Genomic DNA, 24,229 nt, shown 5'->3' with positions numbered 1-24,229 from the left:
AGATGCTGATGAAGTGCTGGCACTACTACCACCATCGCCATCGCTTTCCTCCCCAATAGACCCCTGCCAAAAACGCACACATACAGCTCTGAGCTGGTGTCCAATTTCACAAGAGATGATGGTCAGGATTCATCTGCCTGCTCAGGTTCACCCCCTGCAAGAGCTAAGAGGCTTCGTCAATTATACTGGTTTTGGCTGGAAGGGAATTAAATGCAGGGTGTGAGCTCCTCTGCTGGGTTGGTTTCAGGGTGTCCTTCCTGATCTTACTCGTTCTTTGCTGTGCCCTTCTCAGATTTCTTCCTCTTCAATACTTATTCCAGCCTCCTCCATGCTCCCCAGATCTTTAAAGGTTGCTTTTGTCAGTGTCCTCTTTGTGCCCCTCAGGACAGATTTGAGTTTCCTGGTCAGCACATCTGGCCAGTTGTGGCTTTAAAACAGAGAAGAGAGGAGGAGTTAGCAACCCTGCTCACTAAGGAATAACCTTTCATTTTGCATCATTTTGTGTCAGACAAAGCAGAAACATTAGACGTTCTCAAAGCCATCAAGAAGCATCAGGCAAGGAGGGATGTTGGCAGAGAACTGCAGGGATGCGGTGGTCCCAGTAGACCATACAACCGCTGGAGCTGTTGCATGGGTTAGTGGGATACATAGAGCTTTCATCCAAGGATATCCGCTTTACAAATGTAAATTACATTTACATAAAAACAACCAGAGGGCTTCAGCTGCTCCTGAAAAACATTCCTAACTGTGCATCACAAGCCTCATAAAGCCCCTAGCTGGTAGTAAAAGAGATTCCCTGTTAATCAGCTGGGCTTCTCTGGGTTTGAGGTCATTCACTGCCACCAATGAGAAATCTGAAGGTCCAGCTGCTCTAACAGCCCCCTGACCTCACCAAGCCCAAGACAGGATGGGCAGAGAACCAGAAAGCCCTGATATCCGTCTCAGATCCAGGTGTAGTTTTGCTGCCTTAGCCTGGCACTGTTCCTGACAGAATAAGCTCTGCTGAGTACCAGGACTTAAGAGCTGGGCTAACGGAGAGACCACATCTAGATCCAGGCTAGTAAACTGATGTGACGGACCTGAAGAGGATCATTTGCTATGATGCTCCAAGTGTCCATGATGCCCAGGTTCTACCATCTGTTGGTGGGCACAGATTTATTATAACATAATGGGGATTTCAGAGACAAAACAAACATCGGGGACTTGTAGAAGGCCAGAAGCTGAGTGAATGGCAGGGCTTTAGGTAGGTCTCAACTCTGCAGCTGTCCTGTCCTACATAAAGCATCATATGAAATCAAATTTACTGTGTATAATAGAAGAAAATATCATTCCAGCTGTTGTAAACCAAAAAGAACCAAATGCTAACCCATACCAATAACACCATTGTGATTATATAGATATTAAAAACAAATAGTTGAGAAATTGTTGTGTATATACATATATACAGTTTTAAATTGTACACAACATCGTTGTGTACAATGAACAACCAATTACTTTAGGATAAAAATATATGTAAAACTGACTACATGAAGCAGGGATCCTGTAGCAATAGGACAAGGGCGAACGGTTTTAAACTAAAAGAGGGTAGGTTTAGACTAGATCTAAGGAAGAAATGTTTTACGCTGAGGGTGGTGAAGCACTGGCCCAGGTTGCCCAGAGAGGTGGTGGATGCCCCATCCCTGGAAACATTCCAGGTCAGGCTGGACGGGGCTCTGAGCAACCTGATCAAGTTGAAGATGTCCCTGCCCACGGCAGGGGGGTTGGACTAGATGACCTTTAGAGGTCCCTTCCAACCCAAAGTATTCTATGATTCTATCCCCAGAGTGTAAGATATGAGGCCTTGAAAGGAAGGGAATGAAAATTATTAGGCCCAAGGACTCTTCACACTAATGACCAATTATTAATATAGAATTGTTAAGCAGCCTAATGAAACTGCCCTTAATGACAGCACAGGATGAGCTCTCTTAAAAGTACCTATCAGATATCTATAAAGTATATAAATATAGTTTAGAGTATGTATAAGGCTATAGCAAAGTCAACTAACAGCACTGGCACCAGAACCAGGTATGCAGGGTTGACCACTCTGACACCCTGCACTGTAGCACTACATATCTAATGCTTTTTTGTTATCATCCAAGGGAATTGTGTTTTATTATTTGTCCTAAGGTTCTGCAGGTGGCGTTTGATGGTCTGGTTACCTGTGCCTGAGGACTGGCTATTAAATCTGGATGCAACAAGAGAAAAGCCAGGCCATCCATACTCAGCACGTGTCATGTTCCCTTCACTCTCACACTCAGTGGGAGACCAAGGGCAGCCAAGGACAACCAAGGGCAAAAAACAGAAAAGGGATCTAAAGGCAAATTGCTGAATCTTAAGAAATCACCCAAATGTATCAACTTAGGCGATTTAGGATTCAGTGGAGGATCCACCCTGAAAATTCATTCATTGAACTTTATGAGAAAGAGCTGATGCCCTTGTCAAAGATGATCCCAAATGTTTTGCAACCACTAATGAAACAAGGAAAATAATTTTTTTTTTTTTTTTAGGCCTTTCTGGTGTTGGACGAAGAAGATAGGCCTTCCAGTGTGTTGCTGGGAGATGTCTCTGCATACCAAGAGAGAAGAAGCAGCTGATGCGGAGTGGAAGAAAGGGGGAAGAGAAGAAAGATACGATGGGAAAAAAAATCAATAGAAATGAGTGTTTGGTTTCTGCAGTTCTGGTTTTAATCTTTGGAGAGATCATGCAGGCAAAATCATCTGAGATTATCCCTGCAGTGGGGCTGAAGGAGTAAGTTGTAATTGTATGGGTTTCTGCGTAGGCGTGGGTTTCACCTTTGAGGACAGAGAGAATCTTTATCAAAAACCCTGTCCTGAATGAGCTTTCAGATCTTAACTGCTGGTCAGCCTCACCTTGCTAGTCTATGGCTTGGCCAGCAAGATGCGATGATTTGGGTGTTTACTGTATTTCCTGAACGAGAAAGAACCTTGAGGGATCTCCTGTCACTAAGCCGAGTTCATGGGACGAGAGGTCAGAATAGAGGGAGAGGCAAAGTCTTGAGGGAAAAAAAGATACCTTAAAAAGTTGAGCTTCAGTACTTTTAGGTGATCCCAGACTGGTCCTTTGTCCATGCAGGACACGCTACCTGTATGCTTATATACCTAAAGGGCAGCAAAGAGCAATACAGGTGACACTAAGATTTGTACACCATGGATCCTGTCATAAATACAGCAGCTACCAATCCATTGGGGTGAAATCTCACCCCTTTGAACTCCACAATGAACTCTGACTGACTTGCACGGGGTCTAAGTCTTATCTCCAAAGTGAGATCGATCTAGGGACCACAGGGAGTCATTGACCTCTCTGTGGGACAGTTCTCTGCTGGGTCTTGAAGGAAAGAGAGAAATCCCTTTCTCCATATCAGAAGCACTGTAAGATCAGCAATAGTGTGGCCAGCAGGAGTAGGAAAGTGATGGTGCCCCTGTACTCGGCACTGGTGAGGCCGCACCTCGAATACTGTGTTCAGTTTTGGGCCACTCACTCCAAGAAGGACGTCGAGGTGCTGGAGCGTGTCCAGAGAAGGGCAACGAGGCTGGTGAGGGGTCTGGAGAACAAGTCTGATGAGGAGCGGCTGAGGGAACTGGGGTTGTTCAGCCTGGAGTAAAGGAGGCTGAGGGGAGACCTCATCGCTCTCTACAACTCCCTGAAAGGAGGTTGTAGCGAGGTGGGGTCGGTCTCTTCTCCCAAGTAACCAGCGATAGGACGAGAGGAAATGGCCTCAAGTTGTGCCAGGGGAGGTTTAGATTGGATGTAAGGAAAAATTTCTGTACTGAAAGAGTGGTGAAACATTGGAACAGGCTGCCCAGGGAAGTGGTTGAGTCCCCATCCCTGGTGGTATTTAAAAGACGTGTAGATGAGGCACTTAGGGACATGGTTTAGTGGGCCTGGTGGTGTTGGGTTGACGGTTGGACTCGATGATCTTAGAGGTCTTTTCCAACCTCAATGATTCTATGATTCTATGATTCTATGCTAGGGGTGGGATTCAGCTGCCTGAGGATACTGTCCAGAGGTATTTCAGATGCTATGGTTTATCCTACGTGGTCTTCAGCTGCTGTTTCGTCTGCTAGCCTTGCACAAGTGTCTCCGACAACCATGGTGCTCTGGGCTGAATCCCACTTGTATGAGTGGGTTAGTAGGTCCATGTTAAGATCACAGATCCTACTACAGGACAAACTATAAGGATCACTAGTGGTATAGCCAAGAGGTTTATCTTCAGGTAACTGGAGGTGCACTTTGGTGTTCCTCATGCTTTGCTGCACGTTTTTATCAAGATCCGTCCAGAACCATCACTTCTCTTCAAAAACAGGTATCCACCAAGGACAATAGAGTCCACAGTCACTTTTTCAAGGTTAAAGGATTCGCTTCCTGAGCATGAGGAGCAGAGTCTTGGCCTTCCTCTAGACTCCAGGCCAGATGAATACTCCGAAATATATAAATACTCCGAGATGGGGATCCCTGTCTTATCGCAGCAAGAACCCTGTGAGACTGTTAACAGTTTACAGTCCCAGACTAATAACTATAGATCACTACATCTGAGATCCTTGTAGAGTGTGCCTTTATTGCTATCAAGGAAAAACAAGGTTCTTGATGGCATATTCCCTTTCATCATAAATGTCTAAGATAGATTAGCTGGAAACATCACTAAACCACCAAGCAGGCACGTGGGAATAAGTGGCTGTTGAAGACATAATTGCCTCCATTGAAAGCTTCATGGACACAAGAAGGGTTGAATTAGGACTGTTGAAAAGCTCCAGGTATAAACGCCTTATTGATTTTTCTGCTATTTCCCATGAATTGAGCCAAGTGGGCTAATGAGGACCTTCTGTTCTCTATAACGTACTGCTACTCAGCCTTGCTTCAGTGCAGAAGTCTATGTCTGTGCGTGATATACGTACTAAATGTTTTTGTATCAGTATACGTGCAGTTTTTGTCAAGCAGGGCTAACTCAAGTGAGAGATCCTCTTTGTCTCTGGCCCTGGAGGAGTAGCTTGTGCTCATAGGTGTAGATCAGCAGGGTGGTTTTCTGTGCCTTGGAGCTTATATTTAGCAGTGAGTGTTCACATATGGTAGTGCTTATGCAGGTCTCTGCACAGTGTGTCCCATGTTTAAATCTTTTTTTAAATGAGGAATTTCTGCCCAGCTCCTAGAATAGGGAGAGCCTCAGACAAAAATTTAAAAATCTCTTAAGGGAGATAAAACAGCCTAGTAACACCCCCTGAATCTTTAAAAGTTGTGGCTGGGAAAGAGGAAGACAGCCAAAAGTTCTGGGTTTTATCCTTGTGAGAAAATTGGATGGAGCTTTAGTCTTTAGAGTAATCTGTCAGCTTGATATGGTGTATCTTAGAGGTTCGTAACCAGCCTATATCTAGGCACTCTGGGCTTTCATCCACCTCTGCCTTTTTCTAAGAAAGTGGAAATTAAGTAAAAGTTAGTTCAGAGGCACTGAGCAGAAGCATTATTGCTGCTTTCAGAGATATTATTAAAAAACCCAACCATTCAGCATTTTCACGGGACATCAGACCCTCTGTGTGCATGTGTGGGTGTGCATGCTTATATGCCAGCCTTGTTCTGGTAGCACCTACTTGATCAGACACCTCAGGTCATGCTGTTATACTCCATGTAACTTCTGAATTCCAACCAAATCATCCTAAATCCACAGTTATTTCTCGTACCAGAGAAATAAATAGCAGAGAGTATTCATCTCGTATAGCGATGAATAACAGAGCTGCATCCTGTTTCATGTCATGAGATATGGAATTACACTAGGCAGGAGATATACATTAGAGGAAAGCAACATTAGGCAATTTGGATTCTTCCAGGCTTGAACTCCAGCTTTATCTCTGTGTTTACCATGGGCTGGGCTCTTCCTGGCACAGTGCGCATTGACATCCAGCGGATCGATAATACACTGCAGGTAAACACAGTAATACTGTATGTCTTTCAGGAATGAATGAGATAACAGGTCATAAATTTGCTAGGAAATTGCCCAGCAAGGCTACTACTGTCTTTAGACGGCTTAGCTGCTGTTCCAAACACCTTTTGAATGAGACACTTTAAAAGAATAATACATATTTTTGACAAAAAAAAAAAAAAAAAAAAGCATGACACTAAAACCATTAAAGAGCAGACAAATAACACATAAGCAGACACTAAATAGCAGAGCTACATCAGGACTGTCTTACAGCTACTACCTCAGATCTAGGTCCTTTTGCCAAGGAGTTTTTCAGCTTTCCTCCTTTTGAATTCTGCAATTTCTTCCAAGGGTAACCCATGAGCTTTACACCTGCAGTGAACATGTAGGCCATTAGAGAAAGAACCAGTTCAGTTTCATCTGCAATAAAGAACAGACCGTAACAGAGACCGAGTGAAAGGTAAGCGTCTTCTGGTGCGAAAAAGGAAAACAAATATTGGGCCTGGTTCCAATTTTATTTATTCCCCTCTTGTATCACTTCAGCTCGACTTATTGCAAAGGGTGAGGTTAGGTAATTTAATTTTAAGTGTCCTGAAGTTAAGTGCCTGCTCTGAGACAGGCATCTTTTGTAATCTGTATAGCCAGGCACTTCCAGAGGGCTCTTGGCACATCTTAGACACTTCTCCCAGGATGAGATGAATGACTTCGTTGATTGAGGAGCACAAACTATATATCTATCATGGCTGTATCCAGAATCTATTAGACAAGATGAATCCTGGGAGAATTATTCCATTATTCCTCACATCCTCCCCCTCATCCATCAAAGGGAAGAGCAGAACAAAACTGCTGTGAAGATCTTGCCTTCGGTTAGTTCAGCTCCTGCCTCAGCACCTTTTGGTCTTCCAGGGGTGTTGCTTTCAGAAACTCTCAGCTCTCAAAGCTATGGGCACATTTCCAAATAGAAATCCTATTTCACTGTCCCTAGAGACAGCCAGTTTTCCCTGAAAGCTTAGCACAAATTTAACAGCCTTTCCCGAGGGAGGTCAGAGTAAAGTTTCAGCTCTTTTGCCAATTCTGTCCTACAAACGGAAACATCTAACCAAGCTGTCTTTCCATGCCGTACCTAAATCCTCAGCTCTGGGAACATCTTTCCTTTTTATAGAAACATTGATCCCTGTTTATAAACCCTGCCATGGGTGCTGGAGCCTTTAGGGCTGAGTCCCAAGGACAGGGAAGCCGGGAGGATATAATCCTGATGGGCTGAATGAGGAATGGCTTCTTCTGGGAATCTACAGCTCAGGCAGGATTCATCTCCCTGAAATTTAGCTATCTGCAACAGAGATGTCTCCATCTGAGCCAAATACCTTGGGCTCTCTTCTGAGCCAGTGGAGGGAAGCAGGCACTGCTGGGGGTTTATCCCAAAGTAGATGTCCTCTGTGGGGCAGAAGAGCTGCACCCTAGAAGTGCCTTTTTCTCTGCATTGACTCTAAAAGATGTGTGAGATGACCAGCTCAGATGGTGTCTATGCTAGAGGTAAACAGCACTGGTGTTCATAAAAGAGCTTTTGGGCTGCTGTGTGACAAGAAAGCCTGTTTAGATGGCACGAGGGAGAGCAGTGTACCCTGATCAGGTAGAGACCTCACTTGGCCAGCCCACGCAGTGGGTGCAACGCCATAAAATTATTCCTAGACTCAAGCTGGCTCCTGCTCAGACAGCTCAGATCACCCGTCACTGGGCTTCCCTCTGCTTCTTTTTTCAAGGGAAGTGAAGGCCAGATCCAGGGAGAAACACCCTCAAATGAACTCCTGCAGCCAGGACCTGCCTCAGACAGCCTCTCCTGCTGTCGAGGTGCTGATTGCTGCTCTCTCTGTTCCTCTGCAAAAACATCCTTCAAAGGGACCTTCACCTCCCACTTCACCTCCCAGTCTGTCTGGGTGAGACAGGAGAAACTACTGGGCACATCCAGGCACATCTGGGCACCTCAGCCATGCCTGAGGCCATACCTGCAAGCCAGAATATGATCCACAAAGCCAGCCAGGTCGTGAGCACAGTTTCAGAACTACCTTTCCCTAAATCCATAGAAATATCCATGGAAGAAAGGGTAATGCATTGAATCACATCTTCCAGCCAAACAATGCCACTACCTGACTTTGCTTCCTTTCTGAACACTGCATTTAGAGTTTCTTGCTATAGGTAGTAATTCTCTAATATTCCAGCCACTTCTCCCAGAAACCTCAGCTTGCTCAAAAAGACCTTGTTTAAATGTATCAGCTGGAGCAACTGCATTCCAAGTCAGAGAGCCTTGTTCAAAGGGAGGTAAGTCACTGGCTTTCATTCCTTTTCTCCCCTCAATCAGATTTCAGAGAAAAATTCTTCTTTCTCACCTGCATTATGCCATAGCCATGACCAGAATATTCCTTTTTCATCATGTTGCTGTTGTGTTTGGGGTTCAGAAATAATTTGAAAAGAAAGCATTGATTGTGAAGCAAAAAGCATCTGTCCTGACGTTGGGTGATCAAGCCTATGAGCCAGAGGATGCTTTGATTTCCCCAAACAGCTCTTGTTATATGTTATATAAAGTTTATTTAGGAAATGTTGTGATGCTGTTGTATAATTCCAGTGATGTAAGGACAGCAAAAGTTTTTCACTGCTGTTTGCTTCACAAGCTCTTTTTTTTCTGATTTAAAAGAACATTGGGTGAAAAACTTCAAACAGGAGCCTGAATGGAAATCCTTTCTCTTATCCCCCCAGAGAGGCACATCAGCAGCAACAGCCGCACTAGAGACTCTCTACTGATCATCTCCCATCCTGCCAGGGTGCCTCAACATAGACAAAGCAATGAGAGCTTTGTATTGGGTAGAAGCAGCAGCCATGTTGTCCTAATGGGCGTCTTTTTCCTGGTTTGTAAAAAGATGTTTCTCATCTGGTGTTGGGAAATGGATTCTTTGAGCATCCTTCACTGCTTCTCACCCATTTCATCTTCAAATAAGGATCTCAGTGCTTTCTCCAGGGTTGATCCTCATGTACGTGAGGGTGGGAGAGCCCAAAAACTCTCTCCTATCCCTGGCTTAGTTTAGATTTTAAAATCCCAGTTTTTAGTGATTTCTCACATCAGGTTGTAATTATTGTGGATGGTGGTGGGCTAGATGATCTATCAGCCCTTCTGGACTTAAGACCGACTGCATGATTTCACAGAAGAGAAGGGATCTGGGTTTGATGATAAAAATCCCAAACTCTCGTATGTTCTTTACCTGGGCACTGGGTTCATGGTTAAAAACCCTTGAGAGGACCCACGATCTGTATCTTTCTTCGCTGAATTGTATTCTTTTTTTTTCCCCCCTCCAGTTGACTTTCCATAGCTAACTTAAAATAGAAGGGGAAAGGGAAAGTTTCTAGATAAAACTACCTCCTGGGATAGAGGGCTCCTGCTGCTTGAAAGCACTGTATTCAGTACCAAAGCAAAGGACTGCGTTCAGCTCTGGGGCCCCCAACGTAAGAAGGACATGGACCTGTTGGAGCGAGTCCAGAGGAGGGCCACAAAGATGATCAGAGGGCTGGAGCACCTCTCCTATGAAGACAGGCTGGGGTTGTTCAGCCTACCGTCCCTGAGGCAAAGGCAGCAGACGGAGGCTCCACAAGAAGCAGAGGATCCCCTGCCCTCCTGCCACCAGGTAGAAGGAAGGGACCTAAGCGACGGGGGGGAATGGAAACAGGTCCCTGCTCGGCGTGCCAGGCGAACCCCCGCCCGGCCTCCCTCACCTTCCTGGTTGCCCTTACACAACAGATATGGGGCCCTGGAACTTGAGGGCAAGGCAAACGAGGATGTGGATGAAGGTCCATCCAGGGGGTCACCCTAGGGTGAGGCAGTCAGCCCCACGCATTATGACTGCCTCTGCTAAGAAAAAAAGGAGGGTAATTGTTGTAGGTGATTCCCTTCTGAGGGGAACAGAGGGCCCGATATGCCGACCGGACCCATCCCACAGGGAAGTCTGCTGCCTCCCTGGGGCCCGGGTCAGAGACATCACTAGGAAGCTCCCTGGTCTGGTATGGCCTTCCGATTACTACCCGCTGCTGGTTATACAGGCTGGCAGTGATGAGGTTGCAGAGAGAAGTCCTGCAGTGATCAAAAGGGACTTCAGGGCACTGGGGCGACTGGTTGAAGGATCGGGAGCACAGGTAGTGTTTTCCTCTATCCCTACAGTGGCAGGGAAGGATACTGAAAGGAGCAGGAAAACACACCTGATCGACGCGTGGCTCAGGGGCTGGTGCCATCGGAGGAATTTTGGCTTTTTTGATCATGGGGAGGTTTACACGGCACCGGGCCTGCTGGCGGCAGATGGAGTTTTGAAAAAGAGGAAGCAGTCTAGGAGGTTCCTGGAGTGTGTGGAAGACAACCTCCTGACACAGCTGGTGAGTGAGCCTACCAGGGGAGGTGCCTCGCTCGACCTGCTGTTTACAAACAGAGAAGGACTGGTGGGAGATGTGGTGGTTGGAGGCCGTCTTGGGCTTAGCGACCATGAAATGGTAGAATTCTCCATTCTTGGTGAAGTAAGGAGGGGGGCCAGCAAAACCGCAACCATGGACTTCTGGAGGGCGGACTTTGGCCTGTTCAGGATGTTGGTTGAGAGAGTCCCGTGGGAGACGGTCCTGAAGGGCAAAGGGGTCCAGGAAGGCTGGACGATCTTCAAGAAGGAAGTCTTAAAGGCGCAGGAGCAGGCTGTCCCTGTACGCCGTAAGAAGAACGGGCGGGGAAGACGACCGGCCTGGCTGAACGGGGAGCTCTTGCTGGGACTCAGGAAAAAAAGGAGAGTTTGCCGCTTGTGGAAGAAGGGGCAGGCGACTCAAGAAGAGTACAGGGACCTCGTTAGGTCGTGCAGAGAGGAAATGAGAAAGGCAAAAGCCCAGCTAGAACGCAATCTGGCCGCTGTCGTTAAAGACAACAAAAAATGTTTTTACAAATACATTAATGACAAGAAGAGAGCCAAGGAGAATCTCCATCCTTTATTGGATGTGGGAGGGAACATTGTCACCGAGGATGAGGAAAAGGCTGAGGTACTCAATGCCTTCTTTGCCTCAGTCTTTAACAGGCATACCATTTATCCTCAGGGTACTCGGCCTCCTGAGCTGGAAGACAGGGACGGCAAGCAGGATGAACCCCCCATAATCCAAGAGGAAGCAGTCAATGACCTGCTACGCCACCTGGACGCTCACAAGTCTATGGGGCCGGATGGGATCCACCCGAGAGTGCTGAGGGAGCTGGTGGAGGAGCTCGCCAAGCTGCTCTCCATCATTTATCAGCAGTCCTGGTTAACGGGGGAGGTCCCGGACGACTGGAGGCTTGCCAATGTGGGGATTGAGGGCACCCTCAGTAAGTTTGCAGACGACACCAAGTTGGGCGGGAGTGTTGATCTGCTCGAGGGTAGGAAGGCTCTGCAGAGGGACCTGGACAGGCTGGATCCATGGGCTGAGGCCAAGTGCATGAGATTCAACAAGGCCAAGTGCCGGGTCCTGCACTTGGGCCACAACAACCCCATGCAGCGCTACAGGCTTGGGGAAGAGGGGCTGGAAAGCTGCCTGTCGGAAAAGGACCTGGGGGTGCTGGTCAACAGCCGGCTGAACATGAGCCGGCAGTGTGCCCAGGCGGCCAAGAAGGCCCATGGCATCCTGGCCTGTATCAGAAATAGTGTGGCCAGCAGGAGTAGGGAAGTGATCGTGCCCCTGTACTCGGCACTGGTGAGGCCGCACCTCGAATACTGTGTTCAGTTTTGGGCCCCTCACTCCAGGAAGGACGTTGAGGTGCTGGAGCGTGTCCAGAGAAGGGCAACGAGGCTGGTGAGGGGTCTGGAGAACAAGTCTGCTGAGGAGCGGCTGAGGGAACTGGGGTTGTTTAGCCTGGAGAAAAGGAGGCTGAGGGGAGACCTCATCGCTCTCTACAACCACCTGAAAGGAGGTTGTAGCGAGGTGGGGTCGGTCTCTTCTCCCAGGCAACAAGCAATAGGACGAGAGGAAATGGCCTCAAGTTGCACCAGGGGAGGTTTAGATTGGACATGAGGAAAAATTTCTGTACTGAAAGAGTGGTTAAAGATTGGATCAGGCTGCCCAGGGAAGTGGTGGAGTCCCCATCCCTGGTGGTATTTAAAAGACGTGTAGATGAGGCACTTAGGGACATGGTTTAGTGGGCCTGGTGGTGTTGGGTTGACGGTTGGACTCGATGATCTTAGAGGTCTTTTCCAACCTTAATGATTCTATGATTCTATTAACCCAATCACATAATTAAATATTCTTCTATATTTTTAAGTTTGCTGAAGTTTGGCTTCTAACCTGCATATAAACTCATCTTTGTAAGGTCAAGGACCATTCTCCAGGTCTAGGGTGCCAAGACTACTGCAAGCACAGTAAGATAATGAAGCTTGATTTGTCCCTAGACATCTATGAACAGCTCTGTGAGCTACTTGATCATTGCCTTCACGTGTCAAGAAATCCTCCTGCCAAGGACTGTGCTTACAGCTTTGATTGGCTGATGGGTTTTACATCATAGGAAATAATGGGAAGTTAGCACTTTTTTCTTTATGTTACCTGCTGTCTTTTCCATAAACCACTGCAGTGAAGGCCTGAAATACTCCATATCTCAAGGGCTATGACTTGTCATGGCAGTAAGGAGCATTAACAGACCATGAGTGAAACTAAGCTCATCAAGTTGTCCAGGACCATGAGTTCCAGGAGACAACTCATGGGGTCAGACACAGATCCACAGATTTTTATGAAGATGAAATCATTTTCTTAGGGTTACTTTGAGCCCTTTCTTCAGACAGAACATCCACCCCTAGGATCTGACCCTGAAATCCATGGCCCACAGGTTTGTGTTTCCATAGTATGGACATGAGACCAAGCACAATTTATTAACCTTCTCTTAATAAGTACCGCCTCTCAGCAAAACCACCACAACTGCCCATCTGCAGATGTTTAGGCCACCCAAGTCACAAAATAAAGCATGAGGTAAAAGCAAATGCTCATGGCCCTCATGGAAAGGAAAGACCTAAACAGAAGGTGAGTTGCTTCAGGACAGGGTGAAAAGATGAGTAGAAGAGGAATTTATTCAGTACCTCCTTCTTCAGCTCAAAAGCTTACAGATGAGGAAATCCCTACGGAAGTATATGAGGCAGTGACTTGAAACCACTGTATTGGCCAATAAGAGAGAAACAACTTTCAACCTCTCATAAACTGGCACAAAACTGAACCGTCAAGATAAGGCTGGAAAAACAGGACGTAGTGTCTGATAACTATCTGATAATAGCACTGCCTATGCATGAGGCAGTTCTCCAAATGTTTGCTTTGCTTGAACATCTGGTTACGTCTTTCTGCCGTTTGATGTTTGACTTCTGTGGGGTATGGCTTTGGTTCTGACCCTTCACTAGGACAGATTCAGTTTCATACAACTTTGCTTTTTCCTCTAACTGCTTTCACATTCATTCAACTGCTGTATGACGATCTATGGGGACAGAAATACTGCAAAAGAACAGTGAAAACTGGGGCCTTGGGACAAGAGCAGAAGATCACCTCCCTCTCTGCAGTGCTACTGGTGGATTCTTCTGAGGTTACGCAAGGATGCTCAAGATCCCCTGATCCTGGGTACGTGGGAAAAATTTTTGCCTCCTCTTATTGTCCCCCTGGACAATATTTTCTGTCATTTACAATCCATGTTTAGAAACAGCTTGGGCTTGCATAAGTCTGACTTGGGCACACATGACCAGAGGACAGGCTCGTTGAGGATTATGGAAAGAACCTGAACAGTCAACAGAGGCCTAACACATGACTTTTAGATGGTAAGAGCAGGATGAGAAGAACCTGCTCTCAAGGTAGAAGTCTTGGTGCTTCCTTGGTTGCATAGTAAGCCAACCCACCTTGCTAATCTGGCAAAACTCCTCCAAGTTTCATATTTCCCATGAATAATGCATCATTGGTATCAACACACATTACTCAATAGCTCATTTCCATCAAGTATTAACAATAAAATGCCTCCAAGCCTAAGAAATATTGTCTCTCAAAATTATCTTCCAGTAACCTTCTATCTTCCACCCTAATTGACACCCAAATAACTTAAAACTTATGGCCCAGAATACTGTAAATTCCATGCTACTCCATGAAAGCTCTGGGAGGGCTCTGAGCACATGGACTGCCCTGTATGCAACTGCCCAAGTAGTTAACCATTATCTGCAAAGGCAGATAAAAAACATCTTCATTTTACTAAGAGGAAATGAGGCAAAACTTAGAACAAGATTGCTCAGGGGAAGTCAGAGACAAAGTAAAAGCAGACCCTGTTTGCTGTCAGACATCGTTCTCTGAGCTAGTCACTGTAGGCCCTCTCTACAGTCAACAAAACAGACATCTTGCAAGGGCGATTCATCTTCTAATACAGATGTCCAAGCAGGTCAGTCGAATCAGACCCCTGAGCGTGTATTTCTCTTTGTTGACTATAGAGGGAGTCAAGGTTGACTAGCTTTGATGTGGGTGACTACACTGTTCTTGTCAAACAAATCCCACTCGTGGTTTTTATGTCCTGACCACAGCACCCTTTCCAGGCATACAGCATGTGAGAGCTGAACAGGGAGTACTCCGTTTGCAAAGTCAGGCATTGCAAAGCTACAGAATGGCTTCATGAATTTCAAGTGCTCAATCTTTGCTCACTGCTGCTTGTATGGAGGCAACATCATTCAATCTTTAATTACCTACCGATGCCATATTTTTACAACACAAAGTCTCCTTATTGTTCTGTTTGAATGAACAGTGCTACCGAGAAGAAACATGTTTATATGGTGAATGAGGCTGGTGTTTTCTGCAGGAGTTTGATGGAAGGAGAGAAAAATCTGAGTGTCACCCACACACTGATGACACCAGAGACCTGAAAGTGTCCCTACCTGTGTGTCTCCCATACGCACACGGAGTAGGAAGGAGATTCAGGAAGGAACTCCCTGGTGCTCAATCATCTCCAAGGGACTATAGGGTGGAAACAGCAAGTTTCCAAGCCACTTCTTGGGAACTGTGATTAAGGAGAGGAGTTGAAGAAACGGCACCACTTCTGAGTCCCAGTACTATGCCTGAAAATGTAAGTCACCTAAGAAAAATGATGTAGACTTTGCGAACAGCACGGAAAGACAGCTATTCAGCCTGCTAACTCCAACAAGGACCTTTTAATGAATGTATTGAACAGTGATGAAGTCACACTTACCCTGGCTTTACTTCAGGAGGTTTAGGTAAGGGCTTCAAAAAGCCTTTTTTCCCAACTAGCCAATATGTGTCTTCTACTCCTTTACCCTAAAATAAAAACAAAAATCCAGATAAAAAGCAGCTTTCTGACCACCCTCTGCTCAATACGTAACTTCCTCACTGGGTTTCTGCAGGCTTCATATATATCCAGAGACAGAGCATGGCTGGAAATCTTGCGATCTCCTTCACAATGGTTCAGGGATTATTTGAATTTCACTATCCTAAAAGAGGAGGCCTTGTACAAACCTTCATCTACAAATGACCCTCATTGATCTGGGTCATTGAAACTACACAGCTTAACAGGAATGGGGAACTACAGGATCTCTAATCATCTTCTTTGGCAGCACTAGCATCATTAATTGAGAGATTTCACAAGTGTTGCTGGGCTAAGTATCAGAATAATAACCTCCTCTCCCACCACTGATGATTTAGCTTTTCAGGTGAGATGCAACTGATGAACTGTAGGCATCTATATCAGAGTCAATCACCCTTGACTGGAGAAGTGGAGGAAAACAGACACTTCTAGGGTGACATTCATCTTCACATAAGCTGGACCCTGAAAGTAAGTCAGGTTAATCATTTCCTAAAGTGCCAATTTATCTCCACTAACTATGTACAGGTTTCTTTCCATTGACTAAACCTGGAATAATTACTTCTGATCTCCACTTGCAGGCATATGAACTTGGGTGAGATGACTTCACTCATCATGAAAGATTGTTGAGGGACCTGAGGTCGTATTCAGACCTCTTACTGTAGGTGTTTAAGGCTAGCAAAGCTCCTACTTCTGTCTATTGACTATGTAAGGGGAGAAGGGCAACGAGGCTGGTGAAGGGTCTGGAGAACAAGTCTGATGAGGAGCGGCTGAGGGAACTGGGGTTGTTTAGCCTGGAGAAAAGGAGGCCCAAGGGAGATGACATTGCTCTCTACAACTACCTGAAAGGAGGTTGTAGCGAAGGGGGGTCGGTCTCTTCTCCCAAGTAACAAGCAATGGGATGAGAGGAAAGGGCCTCAAGTTGCACCAGGGGAGGTTTAGATTGGATATTAGGAAAAAATTCTTCCCCGAAAGGGTTGTCAAGCACTGGAACAGGCTGCCCAGGGAAGTGGTTGAGTCACCACCCCTGGAGGTATTTAAAAGACGTGTAGACGTGGTACCTGGGGACATGGTTTAGTGGTGGATTTGGCAGTGTTAGGTTAATGGTTGGACTTGATGATCTTAAAGGTCCTTTCCTACCTAAATGATTCTATGATTCTAAATGATGTTTTGAATTATTTAGTGTTGTCTTGTTTTAACGCTGTGAAAAGCAGCAGCTTCTGTCAAAGGTGGACTAAATGGAGACCTAAACCAATACTTAGATCCAGCACATACAGCTGATTGCTCAATCCCATGGTCCTTCAATAAGTACCTCATGTACTGAAACAACTGATGGGGACAATTTGGGAAGGATCCAGCAGAAGAGTGGTGGATGAAAGCCAAACAAGAGCTTAATATGAAAATTCCTTAAGCAAGAAGATTCCCCTGTGAAGCATTTCACACAGCCCTGGCCTTCTTACCTTCAGTTCTGTTTTTCCCCTAGGTACGATTTCATAGCCTTCATTTAGACTCCGAAGCGTATTCACTGTACTTTGGCTGACATGAATTCTGTAAGCTGGGAACGGAAAGCAAAACAGCTGGATCACTATACTGCACACACACACTGCGAATTCCCCACTGCTTCATACTGGCAAGGAAACATGCTCCAAAGCATGCAGGCGTGTAGCTGGTGTAGCTGTGTGGTGCTCCTCTACGTAGAGTTTGATGCTGATGGATAGATCCTTCCAGGTAGGGCTGTAACGAGCACAGGGTGAGAGGAGATCTACACTGGGGATTTCCTGGAGAAGGATACCAAACACCTTAAGAGTAGAAGCCCAGCTCTTAATAAAGATGGTAAGTGGTTTTTCAGCAACATTGTCAGCCGGATTCAAAAATGCCGTTTTTATCTATAAAAGCATAACTAGGCAGCAAGAAAGAAAAGAAAAATAACCAACTGTCCTGCTCCAGACACCCAACGTCATTTGAAAGTTGGGATGAAAAGAAGAGAGATGGAGTTATAGGGGGACATAACAAAAATGTGGCTGTGCATCTAGATCCATCTGGGTTTTTCAGTAATTGATTCCATCCAGAGCTGCCGTTAACAGCCTATGAACAAAAAGGGCAAAGGTGGAGATCTTTATAAAATTCCCATCTCCCCCAGTTTGTTTTACAGCCATTGTTGGAACTCACTGAAATTTGTTGTTGTTCTGCTGGTGTGAACAAGCCAGGGAATATTCCTAAAACATTTTCCCCCAAAATAGTTTTCTTTGCTGTTGTTTTTGTTGAGCTTTCTTTTTTCAAATGTGTCAAGCACATTCCCTTCCCCCTTGAAGGATGGGGGATGAACCAATTAAATTTTTTTTGCAGAATAATCAGAAAGAAGAACATCAGTTCAAATATGCAGAGGAAGACCACACAGCTTTGAGCGACATTTCCTGAGACACTAACTTACAATATTCCTTTAACTGTGTATCTATATACATTTCTAGTCATGTATAATGATGCTCTTGTATCTGCAGTGCTCCTGCTGTCTCCAGTCTCAGTGGGACTTTGCACTTCCAAGGGTCTAAACCTTGAGATTCTTCAAATATCTCTCTTGCCATTAGAAACCTGCTATCAAAGTATTTCCTCCTTTCCACTGCTTTCCAAATGCAATGCATGCCTCTTAAAATAAGCCAGCTGTAATCACAAGAAAGGCAGTTTTCCTTAATTAATGATTAGCCTAATTGTTAGTCTTAATTAGTGTAATCAAAATCACTGGAGCTAGAAATGTGAGGATTGTATGAAAGAGTGAAAAAGTTCCAATGTGGCATATATACTGCATCATATTTCTAGCCTGGCAAGACCTCAAGATTTTAATATTAAATATCACAGACGTCGTGTAGCTTGTAAACCAGCCATAATAGGCAATTTCTTAGAGCTGTTGAAAATATCAGAAGGGAGATCAGAGATCAAGGATTAAAATGTATGAGGCGTTGCCTTTGGAAACCAACTTATACTGACAGCCTGAACATCAAAGGCAAATTCAAAACACGTCCAGGGCTCTGACGCTGCTGTCCCTAGCTGTCCACTGTGTCATCCACAGTTCAACCACTGTGGTTTGCATATCCATGTCTCAGCCAAGGACAGCAACAAACAGCAGATCTGTGTATACATATGAAAATGTGAAAATGGTAAATTTTGTGAATTTACAAATTCACAAACACGTGTGAAAAGCAGGTAAATGTTTCTTCCCCACCAGCTCTTTTTACATGTCTAGAAGTCTCCAGCCATGGGACAATAAGAACCAGAGAGATGGTACTGTCTCATCTGCTGCGGCTATTGGCTCTGTGCATGTAGGCTGTGCCTTGAGGGAAAAATAGCATGAACATCGACCCATCAAGAAAGACATCAAGAAAACCTGAAGAGGAAGGGAAGCTTAAGGATTTTGTTAGGACCTGCCAACGCTTGTTTGTGGAGTTGTTATTGCTGATAAATGAAGCCATCAAAAATTATGCCCTTCGTGTTGCAGGACATCGTTGCATGCGGTCTGATTTTTCTCTCTCTCCAGCATGATGGAAGCAGTGCCCACACGTGCTTCAACCCTTGCCTTGTACTGGCCATGACAGGTAAGTGCATTATTTTACTGTGCAAGAACAGCTCTGAATTAAGGGTTCTCAGCACTGACTGAAAGCAAGGAGAAATGTAGGAGAAATCTAGGGCAAGAATCATGTTGATTTTGGTTGATGGGATCCAAAACAGAGGACCGTAGCTGGAAGGCAGGGTCTTAAAGGCTGACCTACTATGGCAAAGCTGATGCCCTCGCCTTCAGGCTGCTTTGAATTTTGTCGTTTGACTTGTCCCTTTCTTCAGAGCTGATTCAGTTGCAATGCTTATAACTAAAGACGTGCGTTTCTTCATCTCTTTTGAGAATTTCGTTCAACCACACACCCCAGACACTGTCCCAAATACTCACGCAGGCCCGTGGACTCCATTCGTGACGCCGTGTTCACCGTGTCTCCAAAGAGGCAGTACCGTGGCATGGTAAGCCCCACCACGCCTGCCACGCAAGGCCCTGAAAGACACATCATCTGTATGACCCCGATGGTACTGCACAAATCAAGGGGCTCACTGGCAAACAAATCTTACCCTCTCCTCTCATATTCAAAAACCACTTGGGAATACAGGAGTAGGTTTTTTAAAGATCTCATCGGCCTTGGTGCTTGCTACAAGTGAACAAAAATGAAGCACTGCTCTGGATTGCACATTGGTGTTTTATGCCTGAGAAAGGTCTTGTGTGGTAGGACCTCAGTTCACCATCATCTGGGAGAAATTTGTTCAGAGTTCATGGAAGCTCAAGGACTATCACAATCTCATTTTAAAAAGACCTTTTCCATCCGCGAAAACTAAAGTTCAGATCCTGTGACATGCCCTGTGTCCCAGTAAAACAGGACTGCAAATCAGCCTTGGAAGTCCAGAGATGCTGGCAGCACGCTGGACCACCCTGTGTCCCCTCCTTGGAAAGGAAGACATCATTAGCCTGCCTGTCTAGCCAAAAACTGTTTATTTTTCCTCTTTCTCATTCTTTCGATGAGTTCCACTCCCTTCCAAAGTAGCTCCCAAAGAACCGGTGCCAAGTTCTCAGGGAGAGGTATGTGTGCAGGATTCACACGAACAGGCGCACACACACAGAGATAAAATGTGTGACAGCCAAACAGCACAGACAACTGTCATCTGGGGCACTTGGCTTAGCTAATGTTTGGACTGCGCTCTGAAGGATGAGATGTTAAATTTCATCACCCACAATTTAAAATATCAGGCTTGCAAAATAAATGCAAAAAAAAAAAAAAAAAGAAAAAAGAAAAAGACAGAAAAAAGAGAACGCTCTCAGCAATGTAAGAAGGTGTGGGGCTTCCTTCAGAGAAAAGACAGGCCTCTTTATTTTCCATTGGATGCATTTATGTCATACGTCTTTTCAGGCTCTGCCTGCCTTTTCAATTTCATGATCCTTCTGAGTTAAGATTTAGCAAAACTGACATCTAGGAAATCTTTTCCCATGCAAGGTTACAAGAGATGTGAACGTAGTACATCATCAACAGTATCTGAAATGATGCTATAGGTAAGGTTTTTCATAATAGAAAAAGTTGTAGGTTAAAATGTTGGTTTTTAAAAATAATAGTAATAATAATAATAGTTGTAGCCTAATTTAGAAGTGATCAGCTACTTGTTTAGGACAGTGTAATTTTACTGTGATTTTAGCCTTCTTAGTTACAAAAACTGATTCTTCATATAGTCTTCAGATGCATCTTAAGGACAATGAAATTCCATAGCTGAAAGCTATGGGGAACTGTGCAAGAACCCCTCTTGCTGTGACCCCTGAAAAGTTGTTGCTGCAGAGTCAAAGTAACAGGGTTTCAATATAATTTACAGAGGGTGCAAACTGAGAGGTAAGACAGATTTTAACTCCTGCCTGATGAAGCATCACTTGCTTAAAGATAAAAAAAAAAAAAGAGAGGAAGAATGGTTCTTACCAAAAATATGACAAGGACTTAAACAGCATGTCTGGATCAAACACAGCGTGCAGGGACTGCTGGAGATCAGGTGAACTTGATTTAATGGGTTTTTTTTTTACTGCCAATGTGCCATGCAACCTTGGATAAGACACTGCTCCTCAGAATCTCTTCTAATTTAATTCCAATCCTTATCAGCACTCACTAATTTGGTTCAAGCTCTTCAGGAGAGGAGCTATATCCACTAGAGGAAGTTTTTTTCAATGTCTAGTCTATAGGCACTTCTATAGCACAACTGTAAAGGCACTGTTGATACTACTGGGTCAAGGACCTAACGCTTACCTAACTGGTTCGTACGCACACTAATGTGACAGATGCACAAAAAAGGGTCTTGTTGGAGACTTTTTAATTCATGCTTCAGTAAGAGCTTTCCCTGAGAAAACACTAACTCACGTAGCATCACCTCTCTTCATCTTGTGGTGATGACATGACAGCGGCACCCAGAAATCTCAGTGAGGATCAAAGCTCCTTCTGTAATTGCACCTATTCTGTAATAGGTGTTGCAAGGACACAAAAAAGTGGTTCTTGTCAAAAAACAGCCCTCGCTGAGGAGGATTTGATTCCATTTTAAGAAGCACAAATATAGGCAGCTTAGGTCCTACTGTAGTCAGCGGAGGCCAAGTCAACGCAGTCAACTGAGCCAAGAGCCTTTCCACTCCCGCACCTGAACAGCTTTCCAGGGTCCACTTATGTGTCCATCAGGTCTCCACCAACCACAAAATGAATGCAGGCTCCCTAACACTCCTGGAAACACCTCCACGTGGGTGCCTAAATTTAGGTTTCCTACTCAGCCAGTGCAATCATCCAATCATTTCTGCAAAGCTCACAGTTTAGGATAGGCAATATTTTTAGGGCGAGGTACTATCTTTCTAGAGTACTGCTTTCAAGCCTGTCCTCCTGTTGCAGAAAGTTATTGGTTCAAAACCAGCCCTACAGTGTAAGCATGCCCAAAGGACTTCTCCATGTTGAAAGCATCCATGAGCATTCACTCACTGCCTTCGCTGCCTGTGTGTGTTCCCCCTTGTCTAGACAGCTTCAGCAAAGGGTTAACAAAAACTTCCAGCGATAAATCTCCCACAGTAACAAGTTTCAGAGGAAACCAGATACCCTGTGATGAGAACATTACGGCCTAATTGTTTAATTATACAGGTTCGCTGGTTTGTTTTGAAACGGCTCTTTGCCAGCGCTTGCAGGGTCAGTTAATGAGCCGTGTTGGCTAAGACTCCGCAACAGCTGTCAGTGGTGCCGCAGAGGTTAATAAGCTCGATCGAAGTGTGGGGCTGCCTGCCAGAGAGCCTGACCGATAAACAGATCTTCTTCAGCCTTCGTGGAAAAGCTTGTCTTCTCACCACTGCTCTCCCCGACTGTCCAGCTCCAGCCCAGACGTGGACGGCATGGAAACAGCTGAGTCAGCTGAGTTTTTCTGGACATGCAGTCAAGTCAAGAGAGGAGAGCCAAGACTCCAGGGTGCATTTAAAGCAGGGGAGAAACTGCAGACCAAACACAAATGTGAAGAGGTCTTTTTGTCCTCTTCACATTACCCACGCATTGCCACAAGTGGGCCAGGGGCATGGGCCAGCAGGAGTTCCCAGAGGTGCAGCTCTCTGTTGGGGTTGGAGGGACGTGGGCAGCCCATGCCCAAATGGCTTTTACTGCTTTTTCAGAGAGGGGATCACAAGCTCTTCTTGGCACTCGTTTCCAGAGAGCAGTTGGCCCGCAAAACTGGTGGTCACACCCGTTCTCCATCCTCTCCAGGACAGTGAAAGTGTTAGCCAAACCCTCCTCTCCCCCAAGTGCTTCCTCAATGCTTTCATGATGCTGGTGATTCCCTCTTCATGCTTCTTTCCTCAGGAGAAAGGAGGTCTAGGGTTAATCAAACTCTGCTGTCAGCTCGGTGGCTCGGAGAGCTGGTTTGCTTTGGAGCATGCATTTCTCGCTGCTCCCATGACAGTATGACGGTGCCAGATCTGTGCAAAACAAGATCTGGCTTCTGTTTCTTTAGAAAGAAAACACCAATTCCTCCTCCTCTTCCTCTCACACCCGACACAACAGCTCATAGCAACACCGCTTTCCAGATACCCAAAGTTCATAAAAACAAGAAAAAATGTAACTACCCCCCGTACACATCACCTAGGGATAGATGTTTGGCTGGGTGCATGGAAGACGCGCTGCAGAACTGCTGTCAACAGGCAGCAGCAGATGTTACACACCGAATTACTCTCTTTCTATGTTGAAAATGTGCTGCTGGTGCTCCAGAGACTCCTGCTCTGGGCAAGACAAGCTGGGGCCATAGTCTCACCTAATTTCTGCCAGAGTATAAACCCCACAGTGCTCCTGCAATCGTTCCTTAACGCTTTAGACTTCTGTGAAGGGCCAGCTAAGACCCCTGAACTGCAAAGAAAACAACAGGGAGAAGAGTTTTCAGAGACAAACCCGAAAGAAGAACTTATATGATCTAGGAGATATGAAATATTGGTTTTAGCTCTGCTCAAGTCACAGCCCTGTTCTTGGGATATTCTGGGTGGGATACTTCCTTTTCTCTGCTCTTGTTTTCCAATGTGTACAACAGGGACCGGCATATTGACTTCTGTAAAACACGGGCATGCCAAAGCTGCAAAAATGTGGGCATTATCAGACAGGCAGAAGGATAAAAACCCCCGTAATACTGGGTGAGACTCCGGACAATCTTATTCATTGTTTGGCTTCCCACAATGGGCAGTACCTGGTGCTTTAGAGGAAGACACAAGAAGTCTGGTGACGAACAGCTGGGAAAAACGGATGACTACTGTACAAAATTAGGAAGGTTCATATCTCTTCTAAAAATATTGATTCTATGATAACAGCAGATGTCTTTTCCTCCATTTAAAATCCCAGTCATACTTTCGCTTATATGACTGCAGTCCTACTGGGTCTTTTTGTTTTGTTTTGGAGCTTAATTACACTTTGTATAAAAAAAAGAACTTCCTCTTTTATTTTTAAACAAGCCACTTTTCTGTTCATTGAAGAGATTATGATTTCTACATTAGAGATAATTTACTTTCTTTATAACATAACTTTTTCTTAATAGCTGTATCACATATTCTTCCAGTTATGTCCTACCTGCAATGAATCTCCCCAACATTTTCATTCTTTCACTCTATATGCCTGTTTTTCTGTGCTTTTTCATTTCAGAACAGAGTTACAAAGACATCACTGGATGTCTCCATATCAAACCGGAGAAGATCCTATGGCACATCAAAGAGCCACCCTTACAACGAGACCCTTGTGACTAACATGCCTGATGTAGTTCCTGACTGCGACAGAATACACAATTTCTCCCCCAAACGATACTAAGCCATTTTCCTCCTTGGGGTTTGTGTTTCCATTTTAATGCCTTTG

At 45.2% G+C, this 24,229-nt stretch overlaps 1 protein-coding gene across 1 annotated transcript in view; it reads right to left on the bottom strand.

The window, feature by feature from the left end:
* Positions 1–288: 288 nt before the first annotated feature.
* Positions 289–24,229, bottom strand: part of GUCY2F (guanylate cyclase 2F, retinal) — a 48,388-nt gene continuing 24,447 nt past the window's right edge. Inside the window, exons 15-18 of the mRNA XM_076332073.1 lie at positions 19,258–19,356; positions 16,784–16,878; positions 15,195–15,280; positions 289–427 (exon numbers count right to left, since the gene is read on the bottom strand). Coding sequence (XP_076188188.1) covers positions 289–427; positions 15,195–15,280; positions 16,784–16,878; positions 19,258–19,356 — 419 coding nt within the window. The remainder of the gene's footprint in view (positions 428–15,194; positions 15,281–16,783; positions 16,879–19,257; positions 19,357–24,229) is intronic.

This window comes from Aptenodytes patagonicus, chromosome 1 (assembly GCF_965638725.1).
Source record: "Aptenodytes patagonicus chromosome 1, bAptPat1.pri.cur, whole genome shotgun sequence".
In the NCBI taxonomy this organism is placed as follows: Eukaryota; Metazoa; Chordata; class Aves; order Sphenisciformes; family Spheniscidae; genus Aptenodytes; species Aptenodytes patagonicus.
This window is presented reverse-complemented; position numbering and strand designations above follow the sequence as displayed.